At 39.7% G+C, this 22168-nt stretch overlaps 1 protein-coding gene across 1 annotated transcript in view; it reads left to right on the plus strand.

Annotated features, from left to right (window-relative positions):
- The window catches only part of CALD1 (caldesmon 1), a 179471-nt gene that overhangs the window by 84415 nt on the left and 72888 nt on the right, over positions 1 to 22168 (plus strand). The window contains exon 3 of the mRNA XM_065883663.1: positions 3506 to 3611. Coding sequence (XP_065739735.1) covers positions 3541 to 3611 — 71 coding nt within the window. The 5' untranslated portion in view covers positions 3506 to 3540. The remainder of the gene's footprint in view (positions 1 to 3505; positions 3612 to 22168) is intronic.

The following is a 22168-nucleotide window of genomic DNA, read 5'->3' on the forward strand; positions in this document are numbered from 1 at the left end:
ACAAATAAAAAGGGAAATGACAGAAGAAATATTGATAAATATCTCCCCCTCCCCCCAAAAGAAGCTGAGAGGGAAAAGTAGCAAGAAGGATAGGGAAGGGAGGAAGCTTCAGGATGTCTGGCGTGGAGGTGAGACCCAGGAGGTCCACTCACGGCGCCATTCAGCTGGGCCACGGGCTTCGTGGTGTCATTACCCAAAGGAAGGGCAGCGTGTTAAGTGATTTGAAGTCTCTAACATCGACTTATTACTTAGTTGCAGTAGCATAAGCATGCCCTGTTTCAAGAAAATCTGATATTTGAGAACCCATATTGAAAAGACAGGTATATCAGAAGGTAATTGTTCAACTGCCTTTGTAAAGTGCCTCTCTTCCGTTGACAAAAGGAGTCACATCAGGGTTCTTTCAATAGCATGGCTACAAGCACCCCAGCACAAAAATTTGGGTTTTCATAAAACTTTTCAAGAACCCATCTGTCACATTCATTGATACATACATCCCTTTGCCTGCGTTTCTCTTTCAGGCTACTCTGTCCACTTGTGACACTCGTGAGCTTTACTGTTTACGGAAGCTCTCTGCCTTGACATTTCATCACTTCGTTGATGGAGAGTTTGTTTCCTATCCAATGTTACTGGAAGGAATTCAGCATTGACTGGGGGTCGGGGAAGAAATGAGAGATTACTAGCTGAGGCCATGGAAGCTGCTGCTCCCAAAAGAGGGGGGAAAATCACTTACAATTCTCCCCAGACATGGATCGCCTCACTTAGGAACAGTGCCAGGGAGGTTCAGAGAAGCTCTGTGATATAAGGGTGTGAGGATTAAGGAAGACCTCTGCTCCATCCTGGTGTGAGACCAACAAAGAGCCATTTTCACAAGCACACACATCTTCCCACTCACAGACACAACACACCCACCCCAGCAGAGAGTCATCCCGCACCACACGGTACACAGACGTGCTTTCTCTTCTCCCTCAGGTACACCCGCCATATGTCCACCAAGCAGACCCCAGAAAGGCACCGTCTGTGTAGATGCTTCATATGGCGCTCACCCCCTCTCTCCCTCCCCGTCAGTGCCTCACATACACACTCAGCAGCATTCCATGAGTAGATAACTAGTTGGGTAGAGTTTCTTTTTTTTTTTGCTGTACGTGGGCCCTCACTGCTGTGGCCTCTCCCGTTGTGGAGCACAGGCTCCGGACGCGCAGGCTCAGCGGCCATGGCTCACGGGCCCAGCCGCTCTGCGGCATGTGGGATCCTCCCAGACCGGGACACGAACCCGTGTCCCCTGCATCGGCAGGCGGACTCTCAACCACTGCGCCTCCAGGGAAGCCCGGGTAGAGTTTCTTTATGGTTGAGGAAAAAAACACCCGAGTAAGTAATAAAAGCTGAGGAGTAGGAGGAGGGAACGGGCGGGGTGGCGGGGTGGGGGTGGGGGGGAAGTTGCGTGGGTGGAGAGCCAGTGAGCGTGGCCGGCCGCAGTGGCCACACGGTGTTAGTCAGCTTCACCTCCCCTGAGTGCTCCAAGGTGCTGCTGGGCTCGGCCAGCCGTGTGCATCTTCGGCCTGCTTGCGGATACTCATTGGCACCTGCACCAGAGGTATAGGCTGAGCAACAGCTGCCACTGCTACCAAGCAGCCAGCATGACTCCTCGGCTTAATGAGGTTGGAGCGAGACCCAGAGGCTTAGAGGCTGCTCTTCAAGCTACTTGGATAAATTAAGAAAAGTGAAATTGTTTGCTTATAGACAAACCTCTTTCTCCCATTTCTGTTTGCTGTTGCTATAGTTATTCCAGAAGTGGTTTATATACAACAAAAGACTTTACTGAAGAAAGGAACGAGAAGCCTTTGCTCTCACTGCACCCAGGGTTCAAGTCATCGAGGTTTGGTCCCACTGCCCCCAGGGCTGTCCTCATGCACCCTGCACTGCGCTCAGAACAGGAACCCACCCCAGGGAGACAAACAGCCTCTCAGGAGACCCTCAAATCACTTTTTTTTTTTTTCATTCTGATAACTATGGAGAGATCAGACTAGAAAATACAAAGAAATTTTATCAGGGTTGATGGAATAATTTTTAAAAAAGGAAAACTGATTCTTTCCTTCATAACTAACAAAGTACTTGGAAAGTACTCTTTCTGAGAGTTAGATAGAAAAACACTGTAAAATAAAAAAAACCCCAAATAAACACCCAAATTTGAATTTGTAAAGGATTTATAAGCAGTATAAATAATACCCTAGGGAATAAGAAGGGGGGGAACATTCAAACGTTGTATAATTCTGTTTTGGTTGGCTGAGATTTTATTTTTGTTTTTGTGGGTTTTTTAAGGGGGAAAATGCTTGAAAAATAAAAGAATCTGACAATTTAAGAAGGTTTCTTAACTAGGCTTCAAAGTCTAAGTTTTGCTTTTCACTCCCTCACACAAAGATGCCATTAGGGGATGGCTTCAGGTTTTGCACGTCTCCCTATTTTCTTACGCAGGGCAAATGGCTCGTCTCATGTGCACAGAAAGGGCTGGAAAATATTTCTTGTGATCTGAGTGCAGAAGAGAGTCTAGGATTCCAGAGGAAGTGGAGGCCTCCCGCTCCACACAGGAAACAATCTTCAAGCAGGCCTTAAATGCCAGATTCCAGGCCGAGTTTAACTAACCACTGACAGCTCTGTAAACAAAGCAAGGACAAAAAGAGCCCGCTTCCCCTTTTCTGGTAGTCATTTTGGGTTTGGGGGCTGCAGGGGAATTCTGGAATACTTGACTCCATGGCACAGAAACGCAGGAAAAGCGGAATCCTCAGTTGAAGAGCTGGAAAGGGAAGATCTTTCTGGGATTAAAACTATCACGGAGGAGGTAGGAAAGGATAAAATGGTTGGGTTACAAAGAGCTGCTACTTTTGAGCTCTGAAAACAGTTTGATCATATGTAACTGCTCTTAAAAATGCTGCTGCATTATGTTTATTCGTGGTATTATTGCTGTGGTCTTTATTATCATTCTGATATTAATATTCTTTTAGGATGTGCAAATTGTGCCTGGATACTTATATTATTTCTTTCTTTTACTTTTCTCTTAGTTCCTACAAATTCCTTTTCTTGCCACTTTTCTTTTTTTTTTCACTCTTTTTCTCCTTTCCTCTTTCTTTGTTCACTTTTTTATAACTTTTGTCTGTAGTTCAGCAGGTTACAAAGAACAAAACCATTCAGTAGCTCTCAAGTGATCCCAGCAATATTTCAAGTCTTCAGACCTCTCTGTCTCCCCCCCTTTTTTTTTAAACTGTGATCCTGGAATTTTACTTATTTGTCTCTAATAGTTACATGAATGAGACTGAATTTAACACATAAAGGACAAGGCTTGGCTTGGGAGGCAGAAACTGATCACTGGCTACCTCACTCATCTTCTAAGGTGTTTTTCTTAAGAGTAAAGGAAAAGGGGATAAAAAAATGGTGAGGGGCTGAGGCGACTCATGGGAAATAATCCTCCAACTCATCTATGATATTGATTCTACTTCTTCCCCTTTAGATCCAGACATTATCTGGTCTCCCTAAATCTGAACCCATACCATGGATGATTTTGAACGTCGCAGAGAACTTAGGAGGCAAAAGCGGGAAGAGATGCGTCTGGAAGCAGAAAGGTAAGGATCTGGGTTCAAAGGTATCTCTATTCTGTTATCCACAATATTGGTTTCAGGCCTCAAAGATCCTCAGCCTCAAGGGCCAAATGTATTGCACACTGAACTGTTTGCGAAAGCAGTTATAGAAAATGTTCCAAACTGTTAAGACTAAATTCTGCACAAACAAACATCAAGAAAAAGAGAGATTGCAGACGAAACAAATAGTTGCACTGAATCATTGTCTTTCATATTAGAATTTTTAAATGACAAAAGCAGTGTATGGATAAAAGTTTTAAAAGCACTTACAATATTGAAATGACAAATATTGAATGTTGAAACCATTCTGGAAATGGAAGTCTTCACTCTAAAAGAATAAAGGCAATAAGACCCAGATGGATCTTATGACAAAGTTTTATTCTTATTAGAACAGCCGCCAAATCCAGTAATTCACATATTATGGGTTAATAGCCAGTAGAGTGTGGTACTGTGGAGATTCTGAGTCTAGTTGGAAGCTGCTATGCTGTGTGAGGCCTCTGTTGTGGTGACTTACAAGGGCAGGTTGGGGAAATGAAGCAGTAACATGTGGGGCAAGGGGTATAAATGCATATTTTAAAATTTTAGGCCTCAGAGCAAAAGACAGTGGCATTTAATGTGACTTAACTCAGATGTTCTTTTGAGAAAGCAGAGTAGGCATTCACAGGAAGAAAAATGTTAAACAATGATCTTAAAAGCAAATCAATTTTGCCTCAGTAATTCCAGTGCGCAAGTGAAAAGATGGTAGTAAGATGACCCCTTAGTGATCCTGCAGAAGAAAACTAGAAACTTACACTTACAAGAAATATATATATTTTTTTTAATTTTAAAAAATTTTTATTTATTTTATTTATTTATTTTTGGCTGCGTTGGGTCTTCGTTGCTGCGCGTGGGCTTTCTCTAGTTGCGGCGAGTGGGGGCTACTCCTTGTTGTGGTGTGCAGGCTTCTCACTGCAGTGGCCTCTCTTGTTGTGGAGCACGGGCTCTAGGCATGGGCTTCAGTAGTTGTGGCACACGGGCTCAGTAGTTGTGGTGCATGGGCTTAGCTGCTCCGCGGCATGTGGGATCTTCCCGGACGAGGGCTTGAAGCCGTATGCCCTGCATAGGCAGGCGGATTCTTAACCACTAAGCCACCAGGGAAGCCCAACAAAAAGTATTTGAAGCATAGGATCTACCTATTGGTATGGAGAATTCAAAAGAAGAAGGTAAAATTACTGCCTTTGATTAACTTGGTCGGAGTAGGCTGCTATATGACACATGGTACCCTGAACAGTACCTGGCCTCTGTAGGTTCAAATCCCAACTGTCACTTATGAGCTGTGTGGCCATGCACAAGTGACTTCTCGCTACGCCACAGCTGCCTTATTTTTAAAATAGGCATAATATCTATGTAGCTTCTGTGGTTGTTGTGAAGATTATTGAACTTCATAAATGGCCTAGCCTAGTACCTGACACATAAATGGTATGCTACTATTTTTTTAACCATTATCATTAGCTAAACAAGTAAGAAACAACAGAGCAATATAGTCAGAACTAAAAATTAATACCAAGAAAAGAAAAGGCAGTTATCATCCTGTGATGAAACCAGTCAGGAAAAGCTCCCTGGAAGTGGAGAGCCATAGAGGGAGTAACAATGGTGATGACAAAGAGTAAAAGGGGAGCCATGTAGAGGAGGGAGTAACATCTGCAAAACTCAGAGGTGGAAATAAGAACCCCGGTGCAAGAAACCTGTTAAGTGCTTAAGGAAGAATGAGTTAGACTCGTACATCTTGGGTGTTTCTATTTCATACGAAAGGTAACAGACAGAGACTTAGCAGGGGAGCTATGCGTACTGGAGAGCGTTATCTACAGTGGGCTAGAGTGTGGGCGCACTGGAAGAGTTAGTATTGAGCACACGGTGATGAGGACTGAATCAGGGCAGCAAATATGGAAGTGAAGATCAAATATGAGCGTCTTTAGAGGGAGAATTAGCAAATCTTTCAGGAGATGGAGAAACTCAGACTGTCCCACAGAATGTAAGTCTGAGGAGCTGGAAAGGGAAACTGTGAAGTATTCCATTCTTGGGTGGGCATGGGGAGAGTGTTCAATTTCAGGTAGAAACCACATCCAATTGGAGATTTCCTCCAGGCATTGGGAGATAGAAATTGTCAATCTTTGTTCAAAAGGGGAGAAAAATTATTATTAGAGGAGTCAGTTTGGGCACACTCAGTGTGGCAGTGGTAGCACAAAAGCAGAAAATGGATGGTAGTGATAGTGGCATGAAAGCAAGTGGAGAGAGAGAGTGAGAGGTCATAAAGACATAATGGAAACCGTCGAAGGAGACACAAACTCAGCGAGTGGGGAGAACCAGGGAGAGTATGGGGCGCCCATTGTTGAGCGTACATTGACGCCTTGTAGGTGGTGTCCAGGCCCACTGGAGCATACCTCTTATCCTTTCCAATGATGTGTTATGTGACCTCAGTTTCTCCTGAAAGTCTATAAAATACTGTTCCCAACAAATGTTTATTCAGCAACAGCGCTGTGCTAGGAACAGTGAGAAAAAATGGGGAAATATAAATAGACATAGTTTCTGTCTTTATGTCCCTCATGGTGTGCTAGAAATCCAAAGTATAGCAGGATCAGAAAACAGACCAGGCCAGAGTGCAGGGGCAGGCCTAACAGAATTGGGGCTTGGGGGACTCAGGAATAGGGACAGGAAATTGGGCATCAGGCTAGATCAGTATCTTCAGCTTCTTTGTTTGCTATGTGAATTGGGAAACAGGGACTCAACATGAGAGGAATAATAGAACTAACTTACTGTGGTTATACCCATACTGTAATTACAGGGAATAAACTAGGTTCTTTTAGAACCAGGATTTTGCCTAAGAATTTTCCACACATCTACGTGGTTCATTCCTTCCAGTTTTTTGTTTTGTGTGGAAGGATATGTCTCTCTTTAAAGTCAATCTTTAAAAAAAATGTACCCAGTGAAGCTTAGTTAGGTACCCTTAATAACCTAAAGTAAATTTATAATACACTTGTTTAACTTACATTTCTGTCTGTATTAATTCTTTGGGGATATTGTATTTCATTTGATTCCTTTTCTTTCTTTTCTTTTTTTTAAGAGAAATACTTAAGTACTTCCTTATATTTGTACTAAGTTCACCTTTTCATGTTTCAAGGTGAACACTTTAGTCCTGTTATTCTGGAATTTGTTAAGCAAGTCCACGTTCACCCTTTAGGATTTTGTAAAATCTGATCATTTATGGGAATAGTGAAGGTCAGGCTTTATGGTCCAGCCAACTTTGATGGGAAATTTCAGGGTGTGTACAGGAAACAGATGTCCAGAACCAGAAATTAAACGCCATCTAAAATTTTGGCTTTGATCTGAAGATAAAGGGCATATAAGACCCTGGGCAAGTCCCTCTTCCTTTAGCTTTAGAACTTGGCTTCTTCATCTGTGACAGGAGTGGGGGATTGGTGACAATTTTTATTTTCCTTTTGCTTTTAGTATTGTCTAATTTTTTACAATGATCATGTATTACTTTATTTAAAAACAAATAAAACAATAAGGCAGATTTCCATTTTGAAAAATGAGATTCTATGACCTTACGCCTAATACCTGGGGCCAAAATGGACTCTCCTTTGGATTTATGCAACTAAAAGAAAAAACTCAGCCTTGATCTGGAGTGGCCCCAAAGCTCAGAGCTGCAGGCTCATTCATTCAGTCACTCATTCAACAAAATTTTATTGGGCTTCTACTCTGCTTCAAACTTTATTTTGGGGCACCAAGGACAGAGAAGCAGAATGACAGAAATGGGAAAAGTGTGCTTAATGCTTTTCAACCTGTATAAAAGCAACTACACTGTATCAAGCAGCTATACTTTTACATCCTCAAATGTAATATGTACTCTGATATTCCCTGATAATTTTTAAAGATGGCTTATGCCCTTTGTATGTTGTACCCCTGCAGAGAGCATGGGGGAAACGGTAACACAGAGAAGAGACTGTTGACTTGTCCACTTCTTACCCACAAAGCCTTTCCAAATAAAAATACCCTGTTATTTTAATTAGTTGTTATTGAGCTTGACGAGCAGGTGCTGTTCTACTTTGCAATGATAAATAACTTAAAACCTGTACTCTCACCAGATGTTATAGCCACAAATTAAAACAAACTAGATTCTTATACATTTTATTCCTCAGAAATAGAGCTTTTAAAAAGATTATTGAAAAACCTCACTGTACATTTTGGGCCATGCTAGCTTTCCTGGGTTTGGGACTGACAATCATTCACTGCATCACAGCTGCCTTGAGACTCCTGTGGACACACCTCATTCTAAGGGTCTGCAGTCCAGTCCGTTTCACATCACCTAGCCCGCCGTAGCCTAGCCTGGGAACCTGGTTAAATCAAAAATATACTTCCCTTCTTTGTCCTGCTCTTCATCCGATGCATCTTTTATTCGGTCATCCAAAAAATGTATTGAATAGGTGCAAGATAGTAAACTGAACCATAGGGCTGAGTTCTCACCAGTCCAGGCAGTGTCCCAACAGTCACAAAGCTTATATCATAGATGAATTAGTAACTTTAGAGCCAACTTGACTAAAAGGGGAAGAAAAAAACTTCAGCAGGCAGAACGGATGGAGCAGGTAGTCAGTGAAAATCCTAAATGCTTTGTTTCTAGGCAAAAGATACTATTTGTACACATCTCAAATTAAACTGTATTTCTGAATCAGTTACTTATTTGAACAAGCAAATAATTTGTTTTGCTGTCTATTATTCTTCACCTATCTCATGGGAATACAAAATGAATGGGTATATTCAGCTTCCCTTTCTGTTTCTTTTATTTCAATCCCTTTCTACCTTTGTCTCTGTATTTCTTAGTGCTTCTTAACGTGTTTTCCCCTGATCCACGTACATCTTCATCAACACTTGATACACTTGTTTCCATTCCAATCTCTTCCTGATCATCTACCCTGGATTATGCATGCATGTCCTTTTATATCATCGGGGAATATAACATTTTCACAGGGGAAAACGTAGTGGAAAGGGATGCATTTTCAAAGAGGTCATATTCATCTCTCTTCCTTTTCAACAAGTACCCCAAAAATGCTTGCTTTCTACACTTCTCAGAGGATACAGGAACCTTAGGAAGGTGACCTTAGGAAGGTGAGAAGCAGGAATTTGCTGTTGAGTGAAGAGTTTTGAGGATGTGATTGGTAACAAGTTCTGAGGGAGGATCACACTCTCTCAGCAAGAAGAATTCACACCAATTCAAATTGAGCTCTTCTATTATATTTGGCCCAAAGGATTTTGAGCTTTGGTGTATCTGCTGAGAAACCTGCAGTGATGGTTTATCCATGATGAGATCTTCAGTGAGACGTACTTTTCCCCACGGTGGGCTTGTTTTCACGAGCAGCTCTCTCACTTTTCAAGATGTGAACTCATTGCATTCCCAGCTCCTGCTTTCCCCACCCAAATGTAAGTTCCTCTTTCTGATCAGAAGAAAGGACCCTATTGTACGGTTGTTATCAGATTCAGAGGCTCATAGACATAAATAAAGGGAATGAAAGCACTCTTGCTGTTGTCATCGTTCATACATTTTTACGGGCCTCTGAAATATACTGAGGATTAGACATTTGAAAGTAAATATTTTTACTTCACTAAAAAAGCAAACAATTTTTTAAAGTCCTCTGAGTCTAAGTAGTTGCCTCCCAGGAGTCTATTACTGAAACTTTTTACATGATTTAACAGCATGGCCAATCAACGATTACACAAAAACACTTTTGTTTAAAATGCTTACCATTGTGACCTTGAAATTTCAAGTCAAACTCTTTTCAATTGCAGTTTTTTGTTACTCTGTAATCAGAAAATTATTTTCCATTCGGAAGTTAAATAAAATATTCTTTGGAAACAGTCTAAATTATTAGAGTAGCTAAATTTGCTCAAAACTTCCCTTTAGGTCTCTCAGAAAATTTATCACTCCAGGGGGCAAAAAAAAAAAATGTTAGGATTTGCATCTACATTTCTACTTTTAAGTTAAAAGATTTTTTTCAAGTAATTCATTTGAAAGAGACTTAAAAATATTGCTGTAAGGTTTCTATGTTTATTTGATATTGTTTAGGGTTAGCCTAACTTGAACGGAGGGGCACTGGGAAAATGAGGTAGATAATTTTCACCTAAGGGATTTTTAATTATTTATTTGTGTCCAGCCACACGAAGAATCAATATATATACATATTCATATGCTCCCTCTCTTGTTCTCTCTCTAAATAGACATTATTTATTACCTCTGTCAATTTATAAACGGTCAAATTATAAACAGTGGAAATGGCATATTTGGACCAATTTCCACTTACCTAACAATTCCTCTGGTCCTAAAAGTATCCCACTTTATGATGATCAGTAGAACATCAAGAGTCCAGGATCTACCCAATGTGACACTTGTTCAATAAAAATTAAAAATCTAGATTCTTAAGGACCTCACATGCTGACCCATAACTCCATTCTTATCTGGAAAAAATGTGGCATATATATGAGTCAATACACTTATAGTTTAAAATAGTGCTGAATTTTTTTTACAGTCGGTATGTGTGACTCATAATTTACCAGTCTTCGCTCACCTGGGGAGAGGCAGGACAATGTTGTAGTTAAGTATGTGGGTGATGAAGTGTGACAGACCTGAGTTCGAATCCTGACTTTGACAACTGTCAGTTGGGTAACCTCATTACAAATTACTTAAATATCTTGTGCTTCAATTTATTTATGTATAAAAATGGGGATAATTATTCTACCTCACAGAATCATTGTAAAAATTAAGCTAACTGGGCTTCCCTGGTGGCGCAGTGGTTGAGAGTCTGCCTGCCGATGCAGGGGACACGGGTTCGTGCCCTGGTCCGGGAAGATCCCACATGCCGCGGAGCGTCTGAGCCCGTGAGCCATGGCCGCTGAGCCTGCGCGTCCGGAGCCTGTGCTCCGCAACAGGAGAGGCCACAACAGTGAGAGGCCCGCATATCGAAAAAAAAAAAAAAAAAAGAATTAAGCTAACTAACTGATGTAGGGAAATTAACACAACTACAGGCACACAGTATATACTCGATAAATGTTAGATGTTATTATTAAAATCATATTAATGTTTTGGCAGGCCTTTGGTACAAAATAATATTTTACTGAATTTGAATTTTCATTCATCTGTCAGCTCAGTCATTATGATTTGTTGCATCCTTTCTGCAAAGCTTCTTTCCTATACTGACCTGAATATTTGCTAAGATGTTTCTATTAAAGTTGGGAAAGAAATAAAACTTGTAGTCACAAATAAGTCTACCACACAAATATAATTGCTATATGAGGATTTTAAAATCACATATTGTAGCTATGAAGTTAATTTTCTAATTCATTAATTATATGTCTTTATTTTAAATATAGCATATAAAACATAGCTTAGAATTTTACCTAAAAAGTTCAATTCAGCAAAAATAGTTCTCAAGTAGAAAAAAGTTTCAGCCAAATTTTTCACCCAGTGTTAGACAGGAAAAAGAACCATCATTTGTTTAGCATCAGCTAAGTGCCAGGCTAGGTGATGCACTTTATATACATTATGTCATTTAATTATCAGAACAACCCTATGACCTTATCTTAGTCTGTTCATGCTGTTATAACAGAATACCATAGATTGGGTGGCTTATAAACAATAGAAATTTATTTCTCACAGTTCTGGAGGCTGAAAAGTCCAAGATTAAGGCACCAGCAGATTCAGTATCTGGTGAGGGTCCACTTCCTTGTTCATAGACAGCTGTCTTCTTGCAGTGTCCTCACATGGCAGAAACAGCGAGGGAACTCTCTGGGTCTGTTTTAAAAAGGGCACTTATCTCATTCATGAGGGTTCCACCTTCATGACCTAATTACCTCCCAGTGTCCTCAACTCTAAATACCATCATATTGGGGATTAGGTTTCAACATATGAATTTACTGTGGGGGGGACCCATTCAGTCTATAGCAGACCTGGATATTATTATCCCTGTTTTGTAGTTGAGGAAACTGTAGGTCTGAAAGGTTAAGTTACATGTCCAACTTCATACAGCTGTGGAGTACAATCTGGTTCTGCCTGCCCCAAATCTCAAAACCTTTTCACTGTAACAAATTGATCAATAGAAATTTTCATGTTTCAACTGGTTGTCTTGGCTGAAGGTCCATTGTCTCTACAATGCCAAAATAACTCCCTAAGATGGGGAGAAACCATTCAAAGCAGTTATGTGGCAACAGACAAAATGAGGCTATTGGACTTAATTGAACTGTTTTTTATGCTTATTCAGGTAACTTGCTTACATGTGTAGACAAAGTCATTGTTTTGTTTGCCCTCAAAAAATCTCCCGTGTTATTCCCATTTCACAGGAAAATAGAAACAGAGGAGATCAAGTTTTCTCCCTCAAGCCAAAGGAGGCTGCTGGCATAACTCTTCTTGACTTTTCTCTGGATTTTTTTCAATAAGATTGTACTCACCATTAGAACAGGGGCTTAGTCACGTCATCACTCATGAAATCTTAAGGCTGTCACTAACCTTATAGATACTCTGCTGTAGTGGAATGTTACTTTTCCATTTTTGGACCACACACTACTTTGAGCGTCTGATGAAAGCTATAGACGCTCCTCCAAGAAAAATGTACATATGCACCCACAAAACTTGGCACTTCCTTTCAGTGGCGTCATGGACCTCCATCCACAGACCTCCACAGGGCCCATGAACACTGGGCCAAGAATCCCTGATCTACTGAATTTTAAAAGCTCATTTTACATATGAAGAGACTTAAGTCTAGGGATGCTGACCTCCTCAAGATCACCCTGCTAAGCTGAGGCAGAGCCTGCTGGCACAGTGTAGACCCCTGAATAAATGGAGTTGTCTGTAGAAAATGCCATGGCTATTGATTAGGAAAGTAGAGCATGTTTTGGGGGAAATAGTGTATACTGCACTGTATTGCATGCAGGGTGTTTTTTATTTAAAAAACATTTTATGGATAATATTACAAAATAAAAGGAGACTTGGTCAGATTACTTCATGGTGAGTAAGATGAAAAGCAAAGAAAGATAAGTAGATATAGAGAATGAAAACCGTTAATTGTTAGGAGCTAGGAATCGAACTTTGCCATCTTAGTCAAGAAGGAAAAGAAAACTGTGGTAATTTTCCAAAGAGAACCCCATTTGCCATCAATTTTTGAAGTCTTTTATTTGGCATATGTTGTCTAGGCAAGATTTCTTTACACCAACCTTAATTATGATACTAAGTTACTATGTAGGATTTCTCCATCCTTACCAGTTTCATTTTAGCAATTCAGATTCATCAAAGGAGTTTCTTCTCTAAATATGAGAGAGATAGGAACTGATACGATTCCTTAAAGAGGATTTCATGTTTCACCTTTATAACTACTATCTTTTGGGAGAATGGGGAAGATTGGAGTGGGACACAGACATGATGATATCTCCCAGAAAGCAGAATTATGCAGACTTGGGTGTGATTCCTGGCTGGGTTAGCAAGGATAACTCTACTTAGCCTCACTGAGCCCATTTCCTCATCAGGAAAATGGCCTCATAACAGTTCTGCCTCATAAGGTTCATATAGATTACAAAGCACTAGGTAGATAGATGACTGATGATAGATAGATAGATAGATAGATGATAGACAGAATATATATATGATATATATGTTATGTACATATGATTAGTGCATGGTGAATGTTCCCTGTCATTGCTACTTTTCGGCTGGCTGGAGGACATGGTAAGGAAAGAGCTATCAGGAAAGCCCTCTCCAGAGTCATCTCCCAAGAAACTCGGCACCTCTCCAGCTGCCTTCTGGGGTTTCTGAATCCCTGAGCATGTGCACAGTCCCCACATCTTCAGACAGTTTGGTGTTCAGTCTCCACTCTCTTTCAAATCTGTTCTAGCCATCACCTTGAAAGTGATGGGAGAATTATGGATATGAAGTCTCCATGTTGAAAAGAAAATCTACCTCCTTATTTTAAAGAGTCTTTTTTTAAATCTTCCATACTGGTTTGAAATCAAGATAAAGATATAGGGTAGTCTGGTGTCTAACATATCAAGGTTTTGATCTCAATAATTTATGTATCTAATATTCAATTAATCATATATTCTAAATAGTTTTTTTTTGCCTTGTGGAATTACAGGGTTTTTTTCATATTACATAATTATGGTTTCAACACAAATAGAGAAGGAACCTAAAGCCTCTTAACAGCATACATAAAGACTGTACTAATAATATAAAGGAAGTTATGTGCCTAAATTGTACAGAATAACTTCTAATCATTTTATTCTAAATTAGTGATTTTATTCATTTTAATTATGAAAAAGCCAATACACACAAAATAATATTATGTAATGTATACAGAGGTTATAAATCATCGTAATACCTACATTATAAACTTATCACTCATCTTAAGACCTAGGACATTTCCAGTATCACTGAAACTCCCGGCAGACCCCTCTCCTATCCCACCCCCTTGCCTCCCCATCCTCAGAGGTAACCAGAACTCTGAAAAATTCATTTATTTTTTTAAAAAATTCTAAATAAGATGATATGAGTTTAGGTGAGAGTTTTTCCAGCATCCTGTGACCCAAAGCTTTCCAAAGATTCTCTCCAGACTCAGGTGAAAGTGTTAATGAGAGCCCACCGTTCTCTGAGAGGGCAGCAAATTTGCCTTTCTAAAAGGAGTCCTTCTATGTCCACAGCTGGGAACCCTGGAGAAGTATTATGAACAAAAAATTCTCTACCAGCAAAGAATGCTCATCAAAATCAAAGTGTAATGAAGGCTATCAAATATGTATGTTGAGTATATCTATTCTGCCCGTTGGTTTTCTCACTGACCAGCCAAGTATAAGAGATCTGCATTTGTAGCTATCATTTGGCCAGGTGGGAATGCAGACAGGATTGATTACAGACTATTCCAAATTCTTATTCAAGGGAAATCTATCTCAATTGCTTTGAAGTCTTCTAGGGAAATAGTTAACCTTTATTATCCCAAAGGTTCTTAATATTGTTATGAGAAAGTACTACTGGACATGAAACATGAGCATGTTGGAACGACACAGAGGCTGTATAAATGGATTCTCTTTCATCCGTGAATGAGGTTAAAGAGGAATAATGTGCATACCTTGTGAATAAAATCAGTTCTTTTCACTAGTTTGCCACGTAATAAGTAATGTTCATCAGGAGCTGGAAAATCAGTTTTTAGTCTATCATAAATCTTCATTAATTCAGATTCTTCCATATTTAAATCTTTATGAAACTATAGAAGAGTATAAATTTGAACTATTTATAAGTAAAGGATTTGATTAATACGTTAAATATGCAAGCTACATTCCATGGCTTAGTTATTAAACACTTGAGAGCACAACTTTTTAAAACTTTTTAAAAAACTGGAAACATTCACCTGCATTTAAAAGCTTAATTTGCTAATTATAAATCATTTTTATTCATGCAATTTTTAAACAAGTTTCTGATTTTTTTTAGTTTGATTGAAGTCACCAGATATGCTTGAACATATTTTCAAAACTGAATTTCTTTAAAAATATTGCATAATTTGTAAAGACCTTCCTTTCAGTTAGTCTAGATTAGTGAGATTTGACATTACATTTGAGATTAGTACCAATTAACTAAGTTAAAATGTGAGGGTTTATTTTCCATTTTAATAACCCCCTACATCACATACAGTTCCTTTGGTGGAATAAAAATCTTGCTAAAGTACACATCAGCCACTATAAATAGCAGCCATTCAGGAGAGTCTCCAGAGAGTGTACTTTAAATCGCATATTGTTTAAAATAGGAAATTCTTCCGATGTTCATATTTTCCATTATGGGTGAAATGGTCTACCCCGTGTCACATCTTCACTGGCTTCCATCTTCCTGTACCATTTAGGGATCCAACTGTTAGATTCCAGAAGATTGCTCAATGTGTGCTTTTTATTTTCTTAAGTAACCTGGGTCTTATTGTCCAGCAGGAATTTTGCAAAATTAGGGGCTCTCCAAATGAAAACTAGATAACTTGCAGAGCTGGCCCCAGCAACTAGGTAATGAAACAGTCCTTTATTTCTGGAGCTAGTAGCTCTACTGTGACTGCGTAGCATAACAGAGTCAAACCAGTTTTGATTCCCACAGAAAACCTCGCACTGTTGGCAGGTCTTTCTGGGGAAATCAAGAGACTAATATGGTAAATTACTGAGCAGGAAGTGAACAAACAGACAAGCATGATGAGATGATGGGTTGTCACGCTGGTTCGAAGACCAGAAGCCTCAGCAGGTATAATTACACTCCAACTTTCCCAAGGCACTATTGGCAGCTGCAGTAGATGTATACCTCTGCCCACTCTTTCCTTGAAGAGTCCTTCTGTTTCTCTAATCAAAACTGTTGTGTATATCTTGATTTCTTTTTTTAGTGGGGGCCCATTTTGGAGATCTAACATTCCCTCACCATTTCTCCTTCCTTGATGAAGAGGATGAGAAATTACTGTTAAGGGGACTTGGACAAAAATTGTGATATAGAAAGAGTTGATATCTGATGCCCTTCCTTCCTGATAGTCCCCTTTTAAGAGCCCTTTAACTCTTCCCACCTAATTAACCATGAAAGCAAAACATTCCAAATATAGGTATGTTTCCTGAGCCAGCACCCTCAGAGTATATCCTGGCTACCCAGGGAGTATCATTGCTATGGAAGCTCCATGGCTTATGAACTGAACAGAATGAAGCTTTTATAAAACTCAAGGCTGAGGCAGGATGGAAATTCCTAATCCTTTCATTCCTAAGTGCCTCACTTCAGAGGCGCATGAATATAAGTTCTATCTCACTGAAACATTTGTCAGAGCAATGGTCGAGTGAACCAGGGAGGCACGCCCTTCAGAAAGGAGTTAGTCTTCCACAAGAACTCTGATTGAAATGCGGAATTACTGCTAGGAAACATAACCTAGTATCCTACTGGGTTATGTGGTCAGAAATTAAGACTCTCTTCCCTGCATTCTCAGGAAAGAGTTTGGAAGTCCGAATCATTGGACCCAGCTTGCAGAGTTACGTGTCCAAGAGCACACAGTCAGTGGCAGCAGTAAATCCGGAAACTTTGTCATTTACTCCAGTTCCAGTGCTTTTCCCTCTGCGTTACGCTGCGGCTAACCCCTACAACTGCCTCTAACTCCATGAAAGAAAGTACCTTTTAGATCAAGGATAAGAGAAAGAGGATACTGGATGAAAGTTTAGAAGATCTGGGCTTCCTCATCAGTAAAGTAGAACTAACACTTTTCAGGGTGGCTGAGCAAATTCAATGAGATATGGACAAATGTCATCAAAAGTGTAAGGGAGCTGCACATGAAAGATGCTTATCAGGTAGGGGTACCTGTATGATTCATTTAGATCGGATTCACTTCTATTTAACTCTATGTGTAGTGGCAAGTTTCATTCTGGTCATATACTGTGTTTCAAAAGACAGTTCACACTTCTCTCTCTGCTAATCTTATGCTATCTAACTGGCCCTCAGGCATTCTAGGCTTTCAAAAATCTGACTCAGAGAAAATGCTATAAAGTGTTACCTCTCACTCTCCCCAGAGCCTATCACCCTCGGAGAGGGCTTAGGACCTCAAATGCAGATTAGAAGCAGCCATTTTATCTTCCCTTTCCCCCTAGTTGTGAATTGAAGAGGAAATTCAAAAGACTTTAAAATGATGGCTTTATCCCAATCAGAATTAAACCCTGCTGTTGGTCACTTACTTGTCTGGTTTTGCATCTAAGTGAGCAAAAGTCCTCAGGCTTATAGGGATTCTATGCTGTTCCACACCACTGTCCTTACCTCCTGAAGCTCTTGTAAGTGGTATACTCTTGCCTTGAAGGCCTATCTCAACAGTCATCCTTTGGAAAACACCTTCCCAGAGGTCCCCAATCAAGTGACTGATTTCCCACCTTGGGTTTCCCATAGCATTTGTTTGTATGTTAATTATCGTCACCCATTTTATTGTTTGTTTGTTTATATGTCTCTTTTCCCCACCAAATTGAAAGCAACTCTAAATCCAAAACTACATCTTACTCACTTTTATTTCCCCAAAGGCGCATACTCAATGCTGAATAAATGAATGAGCAAACAGATACTTCAGATCATATCTGTGTACCAAGGCAGAACTTTGCTCACTTCGACAAGCTGTTTACGGGGAGGCAGAAACATTGGTGACCTTTGTGGTATTCTCCGAGTACTGACACCATCATACCATACCTGGGGTTCCATCACTCTCCTGATAAGCCACTGGAATTTTGACTTCCTATCTTTGTCTCTAGAGATACGAAGAAACTCACCTCCTGTATTTCTCTGATTATTAAGGATAGTGGACTTCTACCCCGTGTAATTTTGACCATTATGCTTACTTAGTCGCATCATGGAGGCAAGTGATATTCATATGGTAAGAGTAGATTCCCTTTAGTTGGCCTATTTGCTCTAGTACTCAAGCTCTTAGTGTTATTTGCTATTAACATTTGCATTATAAGACCAGATAATCATTGAATTACAGGGTTCATACCAAGCCCCAAAGAGTCCAACAGTGAACAAACTATATAATCAAAAATTTCTCTAATGAAAGATGAAGTTTGTGGTCTGGAGACATAAACAACCTCAGTTAATCCCAGGAGGATGGGCAGAAGTAGATTAGGGGTAGGGCCAACCTCAGACTAGTATTTACCAACACTCTTTCTGAAATAGAGAGTGTTTAACACACAAGTTGGGTCTAAAGTTTAGAGTCTAAATAGTGCATTGTTTTCTAGTATTGGGATGAACCAAGGAAAGAAAAAAAAGAATAAAGAAAGATGTTAGAAAACCCAAGACTTTTAAACCAAGATACAGAGGGTTAACTTTATTTTCGGTGAAGTGGAGAATTTTTTGTTTTTATTAATAGTTCATACACCTCAAAAAGTACTGTTTGGAAGAAAGAAGAGAAGCATTTATAAATAGCTATTAGTCAAAACTCTAAGATTCAGATTAATTTAGTAAACATTGACTACGATACAACACATTCTGCAGTAGGCATTGAGTTTCTTAATTACAAAAGTATACCCTTTGGTTAATTCATTATCATAAAATTTGTAATTAAAATGAAGTTAATGAGCTGGAACACCCAGAACACATAGGCTTGGAAGCACTATAGAATAGTCTCAGAATTGTATCTTAATTTAATTTTTAATTCTTAGATCCACTGAAAAAGAGTCAAAAAGAAAGATAATTTGAAGTTATCCTAGAAAGACACTGAGTTCTAAAATACCTAGGGGAATCTCAGATTACCCCAGCTCTCTTTACTTTGCAGCATATTTTAGAAAACTGAATGCATATTTCAGGTCACTGGCTTTCAGATTTGAAGTGTACTGTATGCTACTTTTTGTGTAAGTATCATCCATTTTATCTTCTTTGTTGTCTTCATAAGGTCTTAAAATTAAAAAGCTTTCCAGATGGCTTTTGGCTTTTAAATAAGAAAAATGAATATGATTTTTTTAATTAAATGCTTTCACTAAAACCCCTTCCCTGTTCTATTCTACTCTATGAACTAATGAGCAAAAAGGATCTCTATTGGTTTTTCCTGCCTTGGTCTTAATAATAGCTTGATTTCATTGCTCAATAACTTCAAAGTAAAATAATGTCCTAAAGCTGAAGAGCTTTCTCCTAGTCTATTTCTAACCTCTTGTCTCAAGCTGCCACCATAAAGGCGCCCAAAAAGTGTACAAAAGAACATTTCTAATAAATTCAACGCGTGTCAAATTACATTAGGTCTCTCAGATATAAGCAAGTGGAGTCTAACTGTAATCTATTGTCTTAGTCAGTTTGGGCTACTATAACAGAATACCGTAGACTGGGTGGCTTAAACGGCAAAACATTTATTTCTTACAGCTCTGGAGGCTGGGGAGTCTAAGATCAAGGTGCCGGCAGATCCGGTGTCTGATGAGGGACCCCTTCCTGGTTTGCAGTTGGTTGTCTTCTTGTTGTATCCTCACACAGGAGAGAGAGAGAAAAAGCAAGCTCTCTCATGTCTATTCTAATAAGAACACTAATCCCACTCATGAGGGCTCCACCCTCACGACCTAATTACCTCCCAAAGGCCCTACCTCCTAATACCATCCCATCCAGGGTTAGTATTTCAATGTATGAATTTGGGGGGATACAAACATTCAGTCCACATCATTGATGGCCTTAGTAAGTCTGAAAAAAAGAATGGGCCAGTAGAAGAGGTCCGCATGGATGCCAGGTCCAGGGTTGGCACTGGTCATCTAGGAATATCCAGATAAAACAGACCTTGAATCTCAGGGTTTGTTCAGTCCTGTGACATGATAAGTATTCTCTCCACTGAGGTAGGTGTTTCTGCACATCTCTGCTTGGCTTGGGTGAAATCTTCCTCATGGTGATGTTCCCTCCCTTTGCTCTGACACCACATCATGAAGCAGTCTCTGGTGACTGAGGCTTCCTGACATTCTGGCTTGGGGAATCGGGGTAACCTGGTTGGGAAGTGACAGCTCCCCAGGCACTGAAGAGGGAGGTCATCCATACTATCTTAATTAATTGGCATTAATTGGGATTCTGATGTATACATCAGTTTCTTGTGAGTCTGTGAGCCAATCAGTCTCTCTGAGACCTGTCCATTCCGAGAACTCCCAAGATCCAGTGGCTGGGGCAGCAGAGCTTCTAGAGCTTGTACCATGAGAAATACTCCAAAAAAGGCCACTCTGTGGGAGTCCGGGAGGACCAGCCAACTGGCCTTCTTGATGCAGCAGCTGTACTCCATTGCTGTCCCCCCTTTAACCCAGAGAGCAAACGATGAGTATTTATTGAGCACCTGCCATATGTCTAACACTATTTTAAGCTGTATCAGTTGCAAAAGAGGTGTTAGGAATCATCGCTGCCAGAAAACAGGTGAGAAAAGGTATATACACATGAACAATGAATAAATAAGACTCTGTGTATCCATCCATCTATTTCTATCTATAGATAGATATCATAATCATGTACTAATTCATGTGATCTGTTAATCACAGAATAGGACAGTACCTTAAAAGGTGTCAGTTATGTAATACCAATAATAAACACTACATCCAAAGTATCCAAAACACACACTGGACTATTTCTCTAGCAATAGGAACAAATATAATCCAGGTCTGACCTCCTAAAAAAGAAATCAATACTTTTTTAGACCTTATATGGTATCACTGGAAAAAAATCTGGATTTGATTCGAGCTATAAAAACCATGTGTAAATTTAATATCCAGATGCATAAAGTGGACACCAGAAAATAAATTTATGGTGTGGAAATATTTAGATACTTTGAACAAGAGTGATACACACTGAGAATTCTGTGGCTTATGAACTAACGTGCTTCCTTTGAAGATGTGACATTTTCCCTGCACCAGAATTACATCCTCAGAGTCCCCATGATAGTTTCTTAATTTCCTTTACAGTTTAATTGTATCTATGTACAAGAAATCTATATTCTAAAATTATCACCAAGGGCTAAATTCATTTTCCTATAGGCAGAAATCATATCTTTCGTGTACACACTTCTTTCTTAGAATTATATAAGGTATATACTATTATTTTCTGAGACCAGAACCAGAGTTTTATAGATGTGCACCAGCAATCATTCATTCAAGAAACTGTTGTTAGAACCCTACTATTTCCAAGCACTGTCTTATCATTTTAAAGATGTGTTTCAAGCTGGAGGGCAGAGGGGAGTTAGAAGCACAATCTTTTTAAGATAGAAACTTTTCTTTCCAGGAAGAGAAAATAGTCCAGCTGGCTAAAACCCCCAGATTTTAAAAAGAACTTAGAGACTGGACCTAAATAATTGTTGCAAAAGAGTTTAAACAGAAATGGAGCCTCACAGCAAGTCAGCTGGAAGGGCTGAGTCACACATGACAACATAACTATTTCTCAAATGCATGCAAACAAGAGTGGGTTCAAACTTTCTCATCTTTCCTCCTAAGATGATAAATTACAAAGAAATAAAGTCAAAATGAGGAAGACTTTGTAGAGGTGGAGCCAGACACTGGTTCTTAAAGAACCACTAGAATTCAGAGAAGCATAGGGAGTTTAAAAAGCCATTCCAGGGAAAAGGAGAAGGAATAGCTTTGTTGGGTAAAGGCAGAATGCTTCAGGAGATACCAGGAAAACAGTGACAAATGCCAATAATCTTTTCACTGAACAAAAGTCCCCTTTATGATCAGTGTTAGGGTGCATTGCACTGAAGACGTGTTAGATTGCCAGCGGGGTACAGCTGGGGGTCAGGATTTCTTAAGGGGAAGAATTAGCAACGTAATGCTGGGGCTCAAGGTTTGGCCTTGGGAAGGAAAGAATGCCCTCTTTTTAACTGAACGGTGGTATCATGACCAGAGGACCTGCATTTCACCATGAAAATACAGAAGCATCAAGACAGAGTGAAATGACGTCTCACTCCCACACACCCATCCTGTTTCATTCTAGAACCAAATACATACTAGGGTGGCATTGCTGGTGAGCCCTCTGGGGTGGGGCCAGCTGTGGAGGGAGGAGAGGAGGGGAG

This window comes from Phocoena phocoena, chromosome 9 (assembly GCF_963924675.1).
Source record: "Phocoena phocoena chromosome 9, mPhoPho1.1, whole genome shotgun sequence".
Lineage (NCBI taxonomy): Eukaryota > Metazoa > Chordata > Mammalia > Artiodactyla > Phocoenidae > Phocoena > Phocoena phocoena.